This window comes from Pelodiscus sinensis, chromosome 2, assembly GCF_052426305.1.
Source record: "Pelodiscus sinensis isolate ZL-2025 chromosome 2, ASM5242630v1, whole genome shotgun sequence".
Classification (NCBI taxonomy): Eukaryota; Metazoa; Chordata; order Testudines; family Trionychidae; genus Pelodiscus; species Pelodiscus sinensis.
This window is the reverse complement of record NC_143053.1, coordinates 228,504,463-228,525,472: the sequence shown is the minus strand read 5'-3', so window position 1 is coordinate 228,525,472 and position 21,010 is coordinate 228,504,463. Positions and strand designations below refer to the sequence as shown.

The following is a 21,010-nucleotide window of genomic DNA, read 5'->3' as shown; positions in this document are numbered from 1 at the left end:
ATAAATGCAAAGTACTCCACTTAGGAAGGAACAATCCATTTCACCCACAGAATAGGAAGCGACTGTCTAGGAAGGAGTACTGCAGAAAGGGATCAAGGGTTCATATTCGCAAGCTGAACATGAATCAACAGTGTAACACTTGCAAAAAAAGCAAACATGATTCTGGGAGGCATTAACAGGAGTGTTGTGAGCAAGACACAAGAAGTCATTCTTCTGCTCTACTCTGCACTGATTGGTCCACAGCAGGAGTATTGTGTCTACTTCTGGGCACCACATTTCAGGAAAGATGTGAAGAAACTGGAGAAAGTCCAGAGAAGAGCAACAAAAATGATTAAAGATCTAGAAAACATGGCCTGTGAGGGAAGACTGAAAGAATTGTGTTTGTTTAGTTTAGAAAAGAGAAGACTGAGTGGGGACATGATAGCAGTTTTCAAGTACCTAAAATGATGTTACAAAGAGGGTGGGAGAAATTGTTCTCCTTTCCTCTGATGATAGGACAAGCAATGGGCTGAAATTGCAGCAAGGGAGGTTTACATTAGGAAAAAATTCTTAACCATCAGGGTAGTTAAACACTGGAATAAGTTGCCTAGGGAGGTTTTGGAATCTCTGTCATAGGAGATATTTAAGAGCAGGTTGGATAGACATCTATTAGGGATGATCTAGATCAGTGGTCCCCAACCTTTTCAGGTTGTCGGGCGCCAGGGGGCGTGGCCGTTCGCCCGCCGAGCGCCAGGGGGCGGGGACACTTGCCCGCCCGGGGGCGGCCGCCCCCCAGCCGCATGCCCGGAGGCGGGGGCCCCCCCATAGCCACGCGCCCGGGGCCGGCGCCCCCGGGGGCGGGGCCGGCGCCAGAGCACGTGCGGCGCACCCGGGGGCGGGGGTCAGGGTCGGCACCGGCACGCGCGGCACACCCGGGGCCGGGACCGGCCATGCATCCGGGGCTGGCACCTGCCGCACGCCCAGGGGCAGGGCAAGCCCAGATTGCTCCGCGGGCGCATGTAAAGAGCCCGGCGGGCGCCATGGCGCCCGCGGGCACCGGGTTGGGGACCACGGATCTAGATGGTGCTTGGTCCTGCCATAAGGGGAGGGGACTTGATGACTTCTCAAAGTCCCTTCCAGTTCTAGTATTCTATGATTCTATGACTACCCCATATCAAATTGTGGCGGAGCTATGACCACCGGCATTCACTTCTCTTGATCTCCCCAGGAAGAATTCTGATTCAGGCAGAATTCCTCCAGGGGCTCTTGTTTAAGCTCAACCCTTCCAGGATCACCCTCCCCCCCCCCCAAACAACGTGAGCTGTGGTTTAAAGTCAGTCTGTTCCATAGACTTCAAGATGTGTTTCCCCTTTTCTTCTGTAGGGCTTTCATTAGATCAGACATCAAGTCTGGCTGTCCACTTCCACCTCCAGATGGAGGGAGCCCCATTGACTTTGATTCTTCCATCCGTTCAGTGTTCTCTTGCCTTTTTGGTGGAAGTGGCACAGGTTTCTTTGTCACAGGTAGGGGCTTAGTGCAGACAGAAGCCTGAGGAGGAGGAGGTGGAGGGGGTGGTAACAGGTCTTCATTGCTGCTGCTACAGGTGGGTGGTGGGGGGGGCACAAAATCTGGAGGATCTTCACCGAAGTCAGGTGGTGGGGGTGGCAAATCATCTGCCATTTCAGGTGGAGGTGCTGGAAAAGTGTCTGGATCTGATGAGAAAACTAAGCTTTCACGTTTGGGTTGGACAGGTAGAAGAGGTACAGAGCTCACAGCTGAAGATCGTCTTTGTGGTGGTGGTGGAGGCTTTATTGAGGCACGTTTATTCTGGTATGTCTGCGGTTGGCCAGTCGGTTGCGCTAAATGGCAGCTATTGACATCATTTGGTTTCTTATCCTTTAATAAATAAAACAGAGTCATGGTGACTGGTGGCATAAGAAAGAACGTTTCTGAACACAAATCGCTAAGTGATGTCCCTTGAATTGGCATGGAAATACACAAGCTGATTTCAGTATTCCTCACTGTAACAGAAGAAACACCTTGTTTCAACAGAACACAGAACCCAAACGGTCTAACCAGGACTCCTGGCCCTAGAAATCCCAGTGGGCAGGTAATGGCTGACCTTCAAATGAAACCTTAAACTATGGCCTTACATGCAGAGTCCCCATTATCCATTTTGATGCTTGTGCACAAATGTGCTTGGTATCTGACATGCATATCTCCCTTTGGATGCCAGTATTCCAGTGGAGATTGAACGAAGTCAGCAACAGGAATAATGTATTTCATAATGATGCAGGAGGAGCCAAGGGTGTGTAGTGCAGAGAGGAGAAAAACGAGGAGGGGGGGAGACAAAGGGGAGGCAGAGGGAAGACTACAAAGTGAATTGGCGTCCTTTGAGCCAAAGGGTCAGTACAAGATTATTTTTGGTTTCCTTTCCCATGGCTGCCTGTGAAGTTTTGAAAGATGCATCCTCACTGCAAAATACCCCTTTAGAATATTCATAGCGCTTCTTTTGAGCATTGCCTAACACAATGGTGTTACAAGTTCAGAGTGGCTGCAATTAGTAAAGCCTGTAAAGGAGCTTCCATGAGGTTCCAACCAGCTGCCCTTCCCTAAAATCATGGATTTTTAAAAAATCTTAATAGTGTGTGTTCACCCCAGAAGCTAAAATGAACAACAAACTAAATTTGCACAATGGGAACTTGACCCCCCCAGAAGTCATCTGTGGTTCAGCAAAACTTTGTGGCTACGTCTACACTGGCCCCTTTTCCGGAAGGGGCATGTAAATTTCACTAGTCGTCGTAGGGAAATCCGCGGGGGATTTAAATATCCCCCGCGGCATTTAAATAAAAATGTCCGCCGCTTTTTTCCGGCTTTTAAAAAAGCCGGAAAAGAGCGTCTAGACTGGCCCCGATCCTCCGGAAAAAGTGCCCTCCTTTGAAGTAGGAATAAGACCCTCCGGAAAAGGGCACTTTTTCCGGAGGATCGGGGCCAGTCTAGACGCTCTTTTCCGGCTTTTTTAAAAGCCGGAAAAAAGCGGCGGACATTTTTATTTAAATGCCGCGGGGGATATTTAAATCCCCCGCGGATTTCCCTACGACGACTAGTGAAATTTACATGCCCCTTCCGGAAAAGGGGCCAGTGTAGACGTAGCCTGTCGGTCTGCAGGGTGCACAGACAATGTAATATAACTTCTATTGTTCTGCAAATGTTCTGTAATGCTAGGAGAAGTTTTCAATTCAATGTTCTGTGGCAAATGGTCATTACATTAAGACAAAAGTCCACCTGAATTTTGAATGAAAATTCAAGCACAAAGTCAATTTTAATAGCTACAATTAATTAAAGTACGGTAGTTGTATTAGAGCATGTGGCAGACTCATCCATTCAAATTTGCCATAATTTTATGGCATAAAAATAGCTATGGGTTTTTTTTGCTGTCTTCCTTACATTATATATTTTATATTAATCTTTGAGTCATTGCTACTGTATTTTTTGCTAACATTAAAATAATGAGGAACCCATGTCTCCATTTATCCACAACAGCTCTCCTCAAGGAGAGTGGTATCAGGTGCAGGCCCATCCCTAGTTTTGGGGCTTAGGACAATCTCCTTGACAGTCCACAGGCCCCTTCCTGCCCTGCCTCTGCTCCTCCCCAGTCCTGCTCACCCCTTCCCTCAAGCGTCTTCCTGCCCCTCCCTCTTGACAAAGCCGCTCCACTGAGTAACGCAAGCTGGGAGATTACCCATGTGGGAGCAGCAAGAGTTGCCCCTTCCCCCAAATTCAGTGCAGCCGAGGGAGTTGAAGTGACATAGCAGCCTGCTCTATTCCACCCTGCCACCACCTCCCAGACTGTTGTGCTTCGCTTGTGTGCACTGCAGGAAGTGGAGCGCCCTGGGGCCTGGACATTCTGCTTCCTGCAGTTGCAGTGAAGCCGAGCACAATGGCTGGGAAAGCAGAATGGGGCAGAGCAGGCTTCCTGGTCACTCTGGCTCCTACTGCCAGATTGAGTGGGGAGCGACGTCTGCTGCCCCTGGGACCAGTCCATAGGATGGTTGAGATGGCTGCTGTAGGGTTCTCCAAAGTGCAGGGCCTGCCCCAAACCATCCTATGCCTGGGAGAGCTTTGCCAAGGTGCACTGTAACTCTGGAGTCACAATCCCTCTTAGAAGAAGTCTGGACAGTGGCACTGTTTCAGGATACTTCCAGTATCCCGAAATACCATTTTCCATGTCTTGACAGAGCACCCTAATAGCTTTCGAAATAATGATTATGCTATTCCTACCTCCCAGTAAACCTCATTCCATGAGAATAAGGGACGTTTCAGACTAGGACTCTATTTCAAAATTTGGTGTTGTGTAGACAGTGCAAAATTTCAAAATAAGCTATTTTGAAATACACTGAAAATAAGCTACGCAATTTGTGTAGTTCAAATTGCGTAGCTTATTTTAAACTGCGGGTGTAGAGTAGACACACCTTAGAGTCCAGGGAGTACACATACTGGAATGCTGCACTGTGCTGCCTGTTGTGTGATTGGCCAGCTTTGCAAGCTGATGGGAAGTGTGGGAGGGCTGTGGGGCAAAAGGAGCACTTCCATTCCTATGAGTATGCACAAGGAGGAGACTAATTTTGCCCCTCCTGCATTAAAACTAGGGCTAAGGACAGTCTGCCCCTGTACATTATTCTGCATTTGTGAGCAACATATCTTTCTTCCACTTTTTCTAATAACAAAAATGGGGCAACCCGCCCCCCCCCACACACACAATTCATTAAGCTCTAGTCCAGGGATAGGCAAAAGGTCCTCCGTGGGCTGGATCCGGCCTGCCAAGGAGGTTTATCTCGCCCACGGAGGCCCTGCCACTCCCTCATCCCCAGGTCAATTAGTGTCTAGGGGCAGGGGGGAAGCGCACAAAGTTTCCTCAGCCCTGCCAGGAACATGCGGTGCTTTGAAGTGCCACATGCTCCTGGTAGGGAAGGAGGAGTCTTCGCGTGCTCCTCCATCCCCAAGCCCTGATGTCTGGAAGCATCCTGGCCCCGTCCCTTCCAGTGCTGCCCAGGGCCACTTCAAAACATTTTTGAAGTGGCCCATGGCAAAAAATTATTGCCCACCCCTGCTCTAGTCACACTTATACAATGGCTTTGATCACTTTTAGCAGGAAAAAGGCAAAGTATCCATCACCCATTAAGACAAATATAATGTAGGTTAGCAGTTCATTAGGGCTGTGTTTGCTTTAGCAGAATATTAGGTGAACTTTCATTCAAAATAGGATTGCTGGGTCACATGCTAAGAATTTAGCCCCTTTGCTAAATTCTAAATGTACTCTCCATTTTTGTTTTTGAAGTGGCAGGGGCTAGCTGTTAACATTTACTGTATAGATGTCCTAGCTAAGCAGAAAGTGCTTTTAAATCTATTATTGTAAATCTTTGTAAACATTTCCTAGGATGAACACCCAGCCTAGTATACATTCTTGGTAGGATACACTATAGAGGAAGATCGAAGCTGCCGCTGTGGGTCTTCCAGGGTTCGAATTAGTGGATCTAGGTAAGACAGCTAATTCGAACTGAGGGGGGCACTCCAGTTGATGCTGGTAGTCCTGCTTTCATGAAAAGTAAGGGAAGTCGAAGGAAGAGTGCGCTCCCTTCGACTTCCTGCAGTATAGGCAGCACCAAAAGCCAAGTTAAGGTACTTAGATTTCTGCTATGCAATTAACTGAAACTGAAGTTGTATATCTTAACTTGACTTTGTCCTGTAGTGTAGATGTACCCTCTCAGTCCCTGCTATACAGAGATCAACACAAATGAAATGTATTAATTGGGAGATGGATGGTAATCAGCTCCATGCTCTGTTGTACAGCAATGAGCTACTGTGGTATGAAGTCAAGACTTGAGTTTGGTTCTTCAATCCGGTCCCAGTCAGGTAGAAACTATGAGCAGACACAGTATGTTCAGCCCTTTTAGTAGGGAGTGCCTGACAATCCCTGTGGTCAGTCAAAAAGCGGGGTTTTTTAAAATGGGGATAGCAATACTGACCTCCTTCATAAAATACTTTGAGCTCCACCAATTTAAAGTGCTAAGAGGTTAGTAAATGTAATGGGCTGTGTTCCCCATCCTGGCTCTGAAAGAGTTAGCTGAAACCCGGGAAGGAGTCAGCCATCTACCTCCCCAAATGGCAAAACCAATACACCACCTCTTAATGCTCCAGTGCTTTGAGAAAACAGAAAATGAGGCAAAATTTAGCTATAGTGCCCCGAGAGAAACCTCTGGTTTGTACCTTTGTCATCTCAGTGTGTTTCTGGGTCTCCAACCTGGCAGAGGGTGTGTTCTGGGGAATCTGTCCATTTGCTTGAGCAGTACCTATTATGTACCAAAGAGAGGAAGGAAAAACACAGGTGTATTAGATAGGCAGAATTCACCAGAACTCAAGCAAAGAAGAGTAAGCATTAACAAAAGCCTCATTTTCCAACATGGTACAAAAAGCTACAATTGTCAGACAATTAATCTATCATGGATTTCACTGCATCAAAAAGGGCCATGCAGGGTTAAAATATTGCTAGTTTTCTACTTTTTATTCAATTCTGATTGCCTCAGTATGAAAAACAAACAAGTGAAATCATATAGTTAAATCAATGACCATACAAATTTTACCCTTAATTGCAATTTTACCCTAATTGCAAATTTTACCCTTTAAGTTCTAAAGGCAACAATATTGCAAATATAACCCACACACCTTCTGGGTGTGGTATACTGTCCCGTCTAGTGACACTGAGACCACTTACAGAGAGAATATTGAGCCTGCTCTAGAGGCTCATCCACTGAGTTCCAGAGGGCCCAGGTTTGAGACTTCCTGCAGAGGACTGACATCTGCCAGTGTTACACAAAGATTACCAGAGTAGAATTATCTGTATATCAAAAGGTGATGGAGGTGTGAAGGTCTCTGTATCTCACTGCTGGAAGGGGGCTGAGTTAGGATGACATAGAGCAAGGGAAGGAGGTTTTGTCTTTGGACTTCAGGTTAAACAGTGATTGAGGCAAGTAGGCAGAGTGAAAGATGGTATTTGCTGACCTGTCAATGGTTACATTCTTAATTACAGTGTAACATTTTGCTACTGCTTTTAGAAGTGTTTAGTTTGAGAATTTAACTGTACAACACTCTATTTTTTGCTGGATTTTTAAAATGGAGCCTGTTTAAGTTTAGAAACAAAAGTATAACCATCCTATATGGATAAGGATGTTGGATTTGAAGTCTTATGATAGTGTAGTTACTATGCTGAGACCCAGTGAAGATAGAAGAAAGGCTTTTCAGAGCTCTGTGGATTACGTTTTCAGTTAAGTAAGATATGATCTGCAATTTCCATATCCTGTGCTTATATCATGAGAATCATCAGTCACTGCTCTTGCATGGTAGCACTTTAGAGACTAACAAAACATGTAGATGGTATCATGAGCTTCGTGGGCTGTGCCCACGAAGCTCATGATACCATCTACATGTTTTGTTAGTCTTTAAAGTGCTAGACTATTTGTTGTTTTTTAAGTTTATCCTGTACAGACTAACTCGGCTACCCCTCTGAAACTTTTGCTCTTGCATGGTTACAAATTGATAGGTGTTCCTGTGAAATTCAGTCTATCCAAGGTGATGACCTCTAAAGCAGAGATGGGGAACCTTTATCGGTTGGCGCTCAGAAAACCCCCCAGAAAGGGGCCACACACAAGTGAGAAGTGCAACTCTCCCTCCCTAAACCTGCACCCAAAAAACAAATCCTCATTAACATGGCCCCTGACTGAGAAGGAGAAAGACACTCCCCACTTTCTCCTCACACACCTGATCCTGGGGGGGGCCCCCATGCTTGTAGATTGTTTGTGTTGCAGCCCTGTGGGAGATTGTGGGGAGAGCTGAAGTGCCAGCGCAGGCTCCCCAGTGCTGGGGGCAGCCCTAAGCCTTGGGGGCTGGATCCATGCAAGCTGGGGGCTGGATTGGACCCCTGGTCCTTAGGTTTCTCAGCCCTGCTTTAAAGGTAGGAGGAATGACGATCATCTAGCCCAGGGGATGGCAATGTATGGCACGTGAGCTGATTACGAGTGGCATGCGACCCATCCGGTAGGGCTGCATGGCCGGTGGCTCCCCCGCATGCGGCAGCTGGAGCCGGGTTGCTGTGAAGCTGTCTCTGCTAGGGCAGCCTCCCCACGGCCCCAGTTCCTGCCCCGTGTGCCATGGCTGGAGCCGGGTCGTGGGCAGGCTGTCCCTGCTGAGGCAGCTTTGCCATAGCCCAGGTTCCTGCTCCACAGCAGCCAAGCAGCCTTACTGGCAGGGCTGCATGGCCGGCAGCTGCTTCAGGGGTGGCCGGGCCATGGGGCAGAGCTGGGCTGCTCTGAGAGTAGCTGGGCCACAGGGCAGAGTGGGGCTGCTTCGGTGGTGGCAGAACCACAGGGTGGAGCTGTGCTGCTCCGGGGGCCAGGACAGCTCCAGAGGCAGCTGTGCCACATGGAAGAGTAGGGCGCCCCCGAGCTGGCTGCCTGGGGCAGGCTGGATCTGGGCTGGGGTGTGACAGCTGTGGGAAGGAGGGAAGCTTGCTCTGAGGCGCAGGTGAGTGCTGCCTGGGCTGCGGCTTCAGGTCTGGGCGGTGGCGGGGGTGGTTGAGGGAAGAGGAAAATGCAGAGGGGATCCTCCTGCCCCAAAGCTGCATTGGCTCCTGGGCATCTGGATTCCTGGCAGGAAGGTGAGGTTGCCATGGACTCCGCCCCCATCACGGCTGGACACACTGGGTTCATCCACACATCCACCCACCTTCTCTTCGCCCATTTCCCTGACCCTTCCCCCTCAGCCACCCTGACCCTAGCCCATGCTAGTGATCCAGCATTGTGTCCCACCACAAGATTGGAGCCAGCATCAGCTTCCTGTGGTGGGGGGAAGGCCCGAGCTTTTACTCTGCACCACATCTGGCTTTTGGGGAAGCACATGCATGCTGTTCCTCACAGGAAAAGCCAGAGCAAAGCCCAGGGCAAGAAACAAAGCGGGGCACATGGCAGAGTGAGTGCCTTCTGGGAGATTGGCATGGCCCAGGGAAGGAGGGTTAAATCTTGACAGGCCTCTTTAGAAAGGTTGCTGACCCCTGATCTAGTCTGACCTGCTGCATACTGCAGGGCATACAACTTCATCCACCCTTTCCTGTAGTAGACAGACAACCTCTGACTGATTTACTGAAGTCCCCAAGTCATAACTTAAAGACTTCAAGTTACAGAAAATCCACCATTTACACAAATTTAAACCTGCATGCAGCAAGGAAGGTGAAATACCCCCAGGTTCTCTGCTAATCTGACCCAGGAGGAATTCCTTCCTGACCCCAAATATAGCAATCAGACCCTGAGTATGTGGACAAGACTTACCAGCTAGACATTTGGGAAAGAATTCTTTGTAGTATCTCAGAGCTCTTCCTATTTAGTGCCCCATCTCTGGCTCTTGGGAGATATTTCCTGCTAGCAGTCACAGACTGACTACTTGCCATTGTAGACAGTCCCATCCTGCTATCCCCTCCATAAACTTATCAAACTGAGTCTTAATGTCAGTTAGGTTTTTTGCTCCCCCACCACTCCTCTTAGAAGCCTATTCCAGAACTTCATTCCTCTGATGGTTAGAAACCTTTGACTAATTTCAAGCCTAAACTTGTTACCAGCCAGTTTATAGCCATTTGATAGGTTTGGAAAAGAAATAGACACTGTTGCTGCAGAAACATGTACATTAAAATTCAACAGCAGTCTCTCTAACAATGAAAGGCACAGAAAACTGACTGGGAAAAAGGACCTGATTCTCAGAAGTGCTCCCACTGAAGGTCCTAAATATTCTGAAGTGTCTACATGATATTTCAGGATAGTCATTTCTGCATCAGAAAGCATTGAACTTTGAATTCTTTCCTAACAAACCATGTAACTAGCTGGCCATAATTTATCTAACAACAAATGTAAAGCCTCGTCCAGCAAAGCAGTTAAATGTATGTCACTTTAACCACAGGACTAGTCGATGAGATTGCTTGTGTTCAAGTTCTTCTTGGATTAGGGGTTTTAATGAGTACTTAATATCCTGCAAAACATGTCTGAGCACAGCAGGTGTTTTTAGTCCTGGCATATGCAAATAAAATCACTGCACATGTCCATGTAGCAAATAGGGGCTATGAATATGATGTGCAACGTTCCAAGTATTAACAATAAATGACATGATTAGAGGATACACAGATCTCACAACTTTAACAACTAGAGAAGCAATCATACTCTGCTGTGTCAATGATTTCACAAGTCCTACATGTGATCAGGGCAGCTTTATGACTTTCGTGGGCCCTAGGCACTTTTGCCTTCGTGGACCCCTCCCATCATAATAATATCCAGGGCTCGACAAATAATGCAATCGACTCACCCGTGGAGAGTAGATTGCAACCCGGAAGAGCCGGGTTTGGGCAATCTGCACATGTGCAGAATGATCTGTGCATGCGCAGATCGCCAGACAGCTCAGCTGGCGAGCAGGGCTCACCACGGTTCGGCGAGCCCTGAAATATCAATATTAAAAATTACTTTTGATATAACTTTAAATACTTCAACATTTTATTTTTTTCTGTTTTAGGCAAAATTTAATAGATTTTCGTGGGCCCTAAAAGTTTCATTTTTTTTCTGATGCGAGAAAAAAATTAAAACATTTTCTTCGACCGTAAAAGTTCATTTTTTTCCTTCTGATTTTAAAAGAAATTAAAACAATTTCATGGGCCCCTAAAAGTATCGTGGGCCCTAGGTACTGTGCCTCCTGTGCCTAGTGGATAAGTCAGCCCTTCACATGATGCAAGTCAGGGTAGAACTTGGCCTGTGGTCTCTGCTTTTCATGTTGTCCTTGAAATAAATCTACTTAATGCAAAGTCATATACTAATTATGGGCATAATATTTTTTAGCAATTTTACAAGGAACTTCCATAGCGGAAACAATCAAGTATGTAGGCCAGTAAGCACAAGCCAGTGAGTGCAAGCACTCTGCAAAGAGGTTGGCAGACCAGAAGGGATCCATAATGCAGCTGCTTAGCTGGGGGACGTTTTCCCTTCATGGCCTATGAATGGCACCGAAGAACAATTTGTGGGTGCTTGTGGGTCATTCTGGTAAAAAATGTTTTAATCTTGAGTTCTGCTAAACCTAGAAGGGATGATGGTGGATAAAGATGGAGTGCTGTAAGCTGACCCGCTCCACAGATCACTGTCTGGCAAAGTGATACAATCCAGAAAATAGGGAATAGCTAAACGGAAACTTTGTCCAAAATATAATAGCAATAGGTCCTTTGCACAGTTATATCTAGGGAAAAGCAGCCGCCTTGGTCTTTTGAAAACCCTGATGTTGTGCTGGCACAGCTATACATCGTGTGCGCCAACATATGGAGATTAATGTAGCAAGACAGAGATGAGATTACTTTGGCACAAAGGACCCTTAAAGAAACACAGACTCTACTATTTGGGTGTTTGCAGTTGCAATAAATGTTGGCCACAACATTCCAATCACCATTTATACTAGAGATGAGATGGGAGAACAGGAAGCTCCACCTGCCATCTGAGCAATGCTTCAGTTATTATTGAGGCTGATTAAACAAAACTCTCTCTCATGTTAGTGCAGGACTGCAGATTGCTGCTATTTATTCCAGCCAATATTGTGTATGGCAGTTTGAAAAAAATGCCCAGACCCATTTTATAATGCCAGCCAGCAGCTGCTATTGTTAGACATTCCATATGATAAAATAGGGAGGGGAGGACAAGTTCTGGTCAGATATAATACTCTGTATTTTTGTTTTGGGCTAGTGTGTGATTGCTTTACACATTCTATGTTCGACTACTGTGATAGATATAACCAGTGTACATATAGTCCCAGTAACCTGCCTGTTCTAGAATGCTAACCCTCAATAGATGAGTCTACAGAGATAACAGTTAATATGATCTTTCAAAGGTATATGACCATTCAATATGAGCAATAATTTCAGATTAATAGGCAGTGGAAGTACAGGTTTATCGTTCTGCTTCTATTCTATATTTGATGTTATAATGTATGAAAATAATCTGAAGGTAATTTGTTTTTTATTGTGTTCCATTGTGTGTGTCTGGCTGTGTATATAATTTGCACACACATCCATGTAAATATTTAAAATCCCTGAGTACACGTCTCCCACTGAAGTCAGAATTTAAAATGATCAAAGCTTCTCCAACCCACATATACTAAAGCTCACTGTGTAGACTAAAAGAAAGCTAGTCATCTGCTGTGAGAGGCATGCAGTGTTTTGTGTGATCACGTACAACCTATGCCTGTATTCTTGTTAGTGGTCAAAATCATAGAGGTGCATATGCTAGCATGGATTCCTGAATTTGTGTGAAAAAACACGGAAGTCGGTCATTGTTCTATTGTCTTCAGTGTGCTCACCATCATAGACTCAAATTCGAGCCAATCCTCCATCCCTCCGGCCTCTCAAATGGAGCCTCTCAAATGGAGCAGTGGACACAGAGTTAGTTCTTGGAACTCAGTCCCTTTGTTGTTCCCCAGAACAACCTCTCAAGCCTCTCAAATGGAGCAGTGGACACAGAGTTAGTTCTTGGAACTCAGTCCCTTTGTTGTTCCCCAGAACCTGAACTTTTCAGCAAAAACAACAAAGAATCCGGTGGCACCTTAAAGACTAACAATTTTATTATGGCATAAGCAGTCATGAGTTGCAGCTCACTTCATCAGATGCATGAAGTGAAAGAAAAAGAAACAGGTAATAGAGATAGAGATGGGAATGCTACAGCAGAGCTAATTCAATCAGGGTGGATGTGGATAAGAAGGTGAGAATACCTAAAGTGGAAAATTACTTATGCTAATAAGTGAGCCATTCCAAGTCCCTATTCAGACCCATTCTGATGGTGTCAAATTTGCATATGGATTCTAGCTCAGCAGTTTTACCTTATAGCCCGTTTTTGAAGTTTTTTTGCTTACCTGTCAAGAATGATCCTGCAGTGACAGCTGGTTCCACAGTCACAAGGTTTGCCCATTGAGAGGCCAAGCTGACCCTTTGTACTGCACGTTTGTAGTTATCATACAGTGTCTTGCCATACTGTGGAAATAAAGTGCACCTTTAATCCTGGAGCAGAGTCTCAGTGCACCTGTCTGCAGGTTCAAACACACATTTGGTGTGAGCTGCATTTTTTATCTATTTTCCAATTTGTTTTTAAAAAGCAGCTATTTCTATAAATTATGACTTTTGAATCTGCTGGGATGTGCCTGGGAAAATCCCTCGACCTGTGCTGTCTATTGATCCCTGCACCGTATTGATTTCAGTGGGATTCTGCCCTACGATCCACTCAATGCAAGATAAGTGCTTAAATAACTCTGTAGCACTTTATATGATTCTCTACTGTATATTTGAGAGATTTTGTGTGTTTGTTCAAGAACTCCTCCTAAGACATGGAAAGAGCTAGGATCTCCAGATTTAGTATACAGCTTTCTTTTATAACAAAGCAGCGTAAGGGGTTTGGTGGGGCCAGGAAAATGGGATTGCTTCTCAGAGAACTATACAAACAAGAGAAAGAATCACCAGGCAGGTCAAAGAGGCTGGCTTGGGCACCCCCCTATCCAAGATTGCCCTTGCCCTGAACCTCCCACCCCTGGTGGTGGAAAACTCCCCACTCCTTTGTCAGGGAGTAAGAGAAAGGTGCACAGTTTGCTGCATTCCTCACTGTGACTGGAGAATGCAGGAGGCATATGAACCTGGACCTGCCCCAGCCAGAGGACATGCACCCCTCCCCTGGCTGTGCCACTGGAACTGCAGTGACCATGGAGAGGTGCTTCTCACCTGGCCCCACACAGTTGCAGTGAGAGAGGATTGGGGCTGTCCTCTGTCCCTGGGGGCACCCTGCATACTGAACCTGTAATCCCTAGCTCCACCCCACAGCAATGATTTAAATGATGCATGTACATGTTCATTTTATTGTCCAAAACCCAAAAATTAATTAAGGACCTGAGTAACATTGGGTAAATCTTCTAGTAATAAAATATACTGAAATAATACTTCAAAGCACTTTGTAAAGGGGGGCGAGAGGGAAGCATAATTATTTATATAACACAATTGGGAAACTGAGGGACTGAGGGTTTCAGGGTATGTCTACACTACCCCGCTAGTGCGAACTAGCAGGGTAATGTATGCATACCGAACGTGCAAATGAAGCCCGGGATTTGAATTTCCCGGGCTTTATTTGCATAAGCCGGCCGGCGCCATTTTTAAATGCCAGCTTGTTCGAACCCCGTGCCGCGCGGCTACACGCGGCACGGGCTAGATAGTTCAGACTAGCAAGCCATTCCGAACGTGGAACGAGGCGTACAGATAGTTCGGAATGGCTTGCTAGTTCGAACTATCTAGCCCGTGCCGCGTGTAGCCGCGCGGCACGGGGTTCGAACAAGCCGGCATTTAAAAATGGCGCCGGCCGGCTTATGCAAATAAAGCCCGGGAAATTCAAATCCCGGGCTTCATTTGCACGTTCGGTATGCATACATTACCCCGCTAGTTCGCACTAGCAGGGTAGTGTAGACATACCCTCATTGACTTGCTCAAAGATGCACAGTGTGTTTTGTGCCCAAGCTTGCAAAAGAACCCTGTGCTGGGTACTATAGCTTACGTACAATTGCCTGCTGAATAACACCACTACATTTCACTTCAGTATCTGAAAAGATCCTCAGACCCTGGCCCATCCTTAGGATTTATGGGGCCCTATGCAGTACTATTGAACTGGCACCCCCATGCCCAAGGGCACCTGGGAAGTGATGATTTTTTAGAGATGTGATTTTAAAATATTCTGTAACACACTAATGGAATATTTTAAGTACATTTTAAACACAGTATATTCAGGAACTGACAGTATATATGTGAGGTAACTTATTTCAACTTAGTGCCACAGCGAATGCAAGAACCTTTTGTAGATTTGAGCAGAGGGGCTTATGCACCTAAGTCCCAGTTTTAGGCTTCACTTCAATCCACAAAACACGAAGTTTCACTGCAATCCATACAACTGCCTAGCTTTGTTTTTGCTTACATTTCTGTCTCCAGGCATGTGCACTGTTGTTCCCTCTAGGCATCTGTATGTTTATCTACCACCTAACCTCCAAAGTGATCCATGAACTAGGGGAAGATGAATGCCTTTCTTGCTGAAGTATCCCATCCTATAAGTATGTTTAGAGAGGTGTTTCCGCAGCACGAGGCAGTCAGAGGTGTGCCGCGGAGAACAACAGAGTTCAAAATGGCTGCCCTTAAAGGGGCAGGTGACTTTTTTTTTTTGCTCAATAACTCCCCCCCCCCCCCCCCCCCAAGTCCCCTTCCTTTTTTTTTGTTTTTGTTTTTGGTTAACAAAAAATCTTTGGTGTTCCTCATAAAAAGCAATTATTGCTTGGTGTTCCTCAGTCTTAAAAAGTTTAAGAAACACTGGTTTAGAGGCTGCCTACCAGAATAGATCTAATTAAAAATCAAGAAGAAGGAACTAGTAGTGACTTCACCTTATAACTTGAAGTCTAGTGGTAAGTGCACTTGTCTATGATACCCAGTTCCAATTCTTCTCCTCTCTGCCTAATGTGGAGAAAGGATTTCAAGAGGAGTCTCCTGGCATGGAGTTCCCTCCATCTCTCCTGGTGAAACTGTTATATTTTGGATAAATAACTAATCACTGGAGCAGCAAAACTGGAATGTGGGTCTCCCACATGAGTGCCCTAAGCATGAGGCTCTCTGGTCCACTGAGCCTAAGAATTTATCCACAGTGGAACAGCATCACCAGGAGAGGAGGGAGGGAGACCCACATCTGACTGTTCCATAGCTCAGAGTACTCACTTGACAGGTAGGAGACACCTGTTCAAAGCCTTTCCCCATCTCATAACCCAGCCACACCAACACCTCTTTCTATTCATCCGTCTGCTTGTACGGAGAAAGGCAGGTGTTTAACTCATTCTCCCTAGAAACAACTTAGGCAGCTTTAGTGACTGATGCCAGGAGAGTAGTTCCTAGTTGTGGATCACTAACAGATATAGACACGTAGGCCACCACCCCTCATTGGTACCTCCCATTGGCTATTTGAGGTGGCTCCCCACCTAGCATGCTGGCTTTTGAAGACTGCATTCTAAGGTGCCCCACTCTCCCCATTCATTGTAGAGGGAATCTAGGCACCTAACTCGGCTTTGTGGATTGTACTGCTGTTCCAGTGACTTTTGTTTCTCCCCAAGGCATCTAAATTTAGGCATTGCAACATGCAGCACTAAGTTCCTTTGTGGATGTATGTCTAAGTTGCATGACAGAAATAGTACCCATCTATGTTAGAATGAAAAAAGTATGCCAAAGGCCAGGAATGCAGCATGCTTACAAAGTGCAGATGTGCAAGATACTAGAGATGAATTGTGATTTCAATTCCCCAAGCTAGTGGAGATGATGGTGATGTAGAAACTATGATGTGTATTTGGTGTCATCCCACAACAAGAAACAGTGGCAGTTACAGAAGCTAGGATCAAGCCACTTACAATACACTGACTCAGTGCAGTGAGCCTTGATGACAGCCAGTTTTCTGAGGGAGTTGGGTGGGAGGGGAAGAAGAAAATGTCTTCATTCTCACCTTGGCAATTCTTATTCCTGTTACCCATTGCTGTAGACTCGATTGATCATCACAGCACAAATACTTGATATATTGTGACTCCTTTTGAATCTGCGGGTGCTGGAATGAATAATTCTCGCAGTTAGAAACATACATATATCAGGCAAAATGTTAAAAAGTAAAAGCCCCATAGGGTGATTGCAATGGAAACACTGCCTTTCTAGAGCACATGAACATGAAGATGACAATTATCAGTGTGTAAAAAGAGTGAAATCACCAACTGCAGCTCATAGGGATATTTGTAGCATTAGCTTATACCAAATTGTAAGAGAGATCTGCAATGTGAATATCTAAGTTTAGAAAGCTAAAGTGTGACCTAAAGTTTAGAAATATCATGGTTCAGTGTCTAGCATTCAATGTGTAAACAGAGGAAGTCTGTTGCAATCTGTAACACATCCACTCTGAAAGCTCAGCATGATTGCCATTTCTAAAAAGCATATTGGCTGTGTCTACACTGGGCCACTTATTCCGGAAAATCAGCCACTTTTCCGGAATAAGCTGTGAGCTGTCTACACTGGCCCTTGAATTTCCGGAAAAGCAACGATGCTCTACTGTACAAAATCAGCCGCTATTCCAGAAAAACTATTCTGCTCCCGCTCGGGCATAAGTCCTTATTCCGGAACACTGTTCCGGAAAAGGGCCAGTGTAGACAGCCCAGTAGTCTTTTCAGGAAAAAAGCCCCGATCGCGAAAATGACGATCGGGGCTCTTTTCCGGAAAAGCGCGTCTACATTGGCCACAGATGCTTTTCCGGAAAAAGGGCTTTTCCAGAAAAGCAGCCTGCCAATGTAGACGCTCCTTTTCCGGAAAAACTTAAAACGGAATCCTATTCCGTTTTAAGCATTTCCGGAAATTCATGCCAGTGTAGACACAGCCATTCAGTTTGGATAAGAACAGACCTTCAGCTGAATCCAATTTTTGTCTATTGACTAGTTATCTTCCTGTGGATCTAGCTCTAAATCGTATTCCTCCAAGTTTTTGGTTTATGCTCCTTTATCTTTGTAACTCTCTCCAAAATTTCACCTGTTGGAGCTGTAGGATTATACATAATGCAACACTACCAAACATAACCTCTTTTTCCACGGTAAAAAACTTAAACAATGAAGGCTGTGTCTAGACTGGCAAGTTTTACCGCAAAATCACCTGCTTTTGCAGAAAAACTTGCCAGCTGTCTACACTGGCCGCTTGAATTTCCGGAAAAGCACTGACGATCTCATGTAAGATCATCAGTGCTTTTCCGGAAATACTATGCTGCTCCCGTTCGGGCAAAAGTCTTTTTACGAAAGACTTTTGCGCAAAAGGGCCAGTGTAGACAGCACAGTACTATTTTCTGCAAAAAAGCCCCGATCGTGAAAATGATGATCGGGGCTTTTTTGCAGAAAACCGCGTCTAGATTGGCCACGGATGTTTTTCCGCAAAAAATGCTTTTGCGGAAAAGCATCCTGCCAATCTAGATGTGCTTTTCTGAAAATGCTTTTAACAGAAAACTTTTCCGTTAAAAGCATTTTCGGAAAATCATGCCAGTGTAGACGTAGCCTGAATAGTCTAGCAGCACCTTAAAGACTAACAAAACAGGTAGATGGTATCATGAGCTTCCATGGGTACAACCCACTTCTTGTACTCACAAAAGCTCATGATACCATCTACTTGTTTTCTTAGTCTTTAAGGTGCTGCTACACTATTTGTTGTTTTTTAAGTTTTTCCAATTACAGACTAACTGGACTACCCCCCTGAAGCTCTTTTTTCAGGGCATTTAAATCCTTTGAGTCTTTGAAGCAGTTCTAGGAACCCCTCCTGCCACTGCTCAACACTGACATATCCTTGCAATTCAGTCTGATTGCTTGTCTGAAAATTGCACCTCCTAGATTTAGATTTTGAAGGGACTAACTTCTGATGCTACAGTAGTGTAGGAAGTAAACCTGGCAGCTCCTAGAGGGGTAGCCATGTTAGTCTGTCTCAGCAAAAAATATGAGGAGTCCTGTAGAACCTTACAGACTAACAGTTCTATCTGGGTGAATACTTTTGTGGGCTGGAGCCCACTTCATCAGGTGCATGAAGTGGAAACTTAGGTTTGGCAGAGAGATATACAAAGATGGGAGTGTCCTATGGCACTCAGGGAAGGAGCTTTCTGCTACCATCTATTGGTGAACCCAGAGAGGAGACAGGATGAGCAGACCTCTTTTACATGGTTATCTGCCCTACTAATGTGAACAACTGGTTGTTTTGGTCAAAAGTAAAGTGTTGGATATAGGGGAAAATTAAAGGCTATCGTATTGTATGACAAAAGACTATAAGGCAATATTTAATATGCTCTGAAGAGAGCTGCCATAACCAAAACCATTGCAGAGATGGTCAGTACAGTTAGTCACACCTGAGAAAGGAGTTCCCACCTGGTGAGAAGTAAATCTTTTGTGGCTCGGACTGTAGTTAAGACTACATCCTTGAACCTCTACCATAGTGCAGTGATAGAACTGAGTGAACTCTGGTAAGGGCCTAGATTTGGCACCTACATAACACCACTAGCTGAAGACTCCATCATAAGATATGATGCCGACATAGTACTAAGGCATTTCTTCCAGGATGCTAGGCATTACTTTCTCCTGGGTGGGGCCAGGGATGGACCTGCCTGTCTGCACTCCCAAATTCCAGGACTGATAAAAAAAGCACATCAGCATGGGGTTTTTCGGGTATACCAGCGAGGATGTGAGGTGTCATAGGCTATGTCTAGACTGCAAGCCTCTTTCGAAAGAGGCTTTCGAAAGATACTTTCGAAAGAGCCTCTTTCGAAAGAGAGCGTCTAGACTGCACGTTGAACTTTCGAAAAAGCGGCTTGCTTTTTCAAAAGAAAGCATCCAGTGAGTCTGGATGCTCTCTTTTGAAGAAGCCCTATTTACATTGAAGAACGCCTTCTTTCGAAAGAGGAACTTTTGAAAGAAGGCGTTCTTCCTCGTGAAATGAGGTTTACCGCCATCGAAAGAAAAGCCGCGTTCTTTCGATTTAATTTCAAAAGAACGCGGCTTGAGTCTGGACGCAGGGGAAGTTTTTTCGGAAAAAGGCTACTTTTCCCGAAAAAACCCCTGAGTCTGGACACAGCCATAAGGACATATGTCCATCAGCTGTTCATATAAGCAGGTGGGGAAACAAAGGCAAAGGATTACTACCAAAGAGACTGTGGAAAACTGTTTTAACCACTACTAGTATAATTGGAAAGTTTTTCTTTGTTTTATACACAGAGTTGGTATATGTCACGAGGGAAGTTTTGCCCATTAAGAATGTACAGAGGAAGTTTTCCATTTTCCTGTGTTTCTGAGAAGGGGTTCACGCCTGTGATATTGGTGAAATCTAGGAGGAACTCTCATATTTGATCTTGGCAATTTTTGCTGGCAGAAGGTTTACATGGACATTATCATTGACATATTTCACTGCTTCGATCCAAGTACACTGTTGCTTTTTTATCCTGAGAGATTCCAATTCAGAACATCCAAAGTTCAGTTCAGTTTCCTGTTGTGAAGAACGTCTCCAGACCAGAGGCCTTCTAATATAGGAGGTTAGAATAGACATATGGATAATTTAAACCAATGGCACTCCTTTCACAAGATGTCAGGGAATTTGTGATAGAAATGTAGCCGTGTTAGTCTGGGGTAGCTGAAGCAAAATGCAGGACAATGTAGCACTTTAAAGACTAACAAGATGGTTTATTAGATGATGAGCTTTCGTGGGCCAGACCCACTTCCTCAGATCAAATAGTAGAAGAAAATAGTCACAACCATATATACCAAAGGATACAATTAAAAAAAAGTGAACACATATGAAAAGGACAAATCACATTTCAGAACAGAAGGGGGATGCGGGGGGCGGGAAGGAAGGAAGGTAAGTGTCTGTGAATTGATGATATTAGAGGTGGGGAGAGTGGGATGTCTGTGAGCTAATGGTATTAGAGGTGATAATTGGGGAAGCTATCTTGGTAATGGATAAGATAGTTTGAGTTTGTTCATTCCTTCCCGGAGAGTGTCGAATTTTAACATGAACGACAGTTCAGAGGATTCCCTTTCAAGTGCAGATGTAAAAGGTCTTTGTAGCAGAATGCAGGTGGTTAAGTCATTGAGAGAGTGTCCTTTCTGGTTAAAATGGCAAGAAGCTGTTTTTTCTTTGTGATCTTGTCTGATATCTGTTTTGTGGGCATTAATCCTTTGGCGAAGTGTCTGAGATGTTTGTCCAATGTACATAGCAGACGGACACTTTCGGCACATGATAGCCTAAATTATATTTCTGGATGCGCAGGAATATGTGTTCTTGATCTTATAACTCACTTGGTTAGGTCCAATAATGGTATCAGCAGAATGAATATGTGGACAAAGCTGGCAATGGGGTTTG

General features: G+C 45.1%; 1 protein-coding gene across 1 annotated transcript in view; it reads right to left on the bottom strand.

Annotated features, from left to right (window-relative positions):
* Nucleotides 1-877: 877 nt before the first annotated feature.
* The window catches only part of APBB1IP (amyloid beta precursor protein binding family B member 1 interacting protein), a 115,129-nt gene continuing 94,996 nt past the window's right edge, over nucleotides 878-21,010 (bottom strand). Inside the window, exons 11-14 of the mRNA XM_014569656.4 lie at nucleotides 16,599-16,697; nucleotides 12,952-13,069; nucleotides 6,247-6,329; nucleotides 878-1,875 (exon numbers count right to left, since the gene is read on the bottom strand). Of these exons, the coding sequence (XP_014425142.3) occupies nucleotides 1,333-1,875; nucleotides 6,247-6,329; nucleotides 12,952-13,069; nucleotides 16,599-16,697 (843 nt within the window). The 3' untranslated portion in view covers nucleotides 878-1,332. The remainder of the gene's footprint in view (nucleotides 1,876-6,246; nucleotides 6,330-12,951; nucleotides 13,070-16,598; nucleotides 16,698-21,010) is intronic.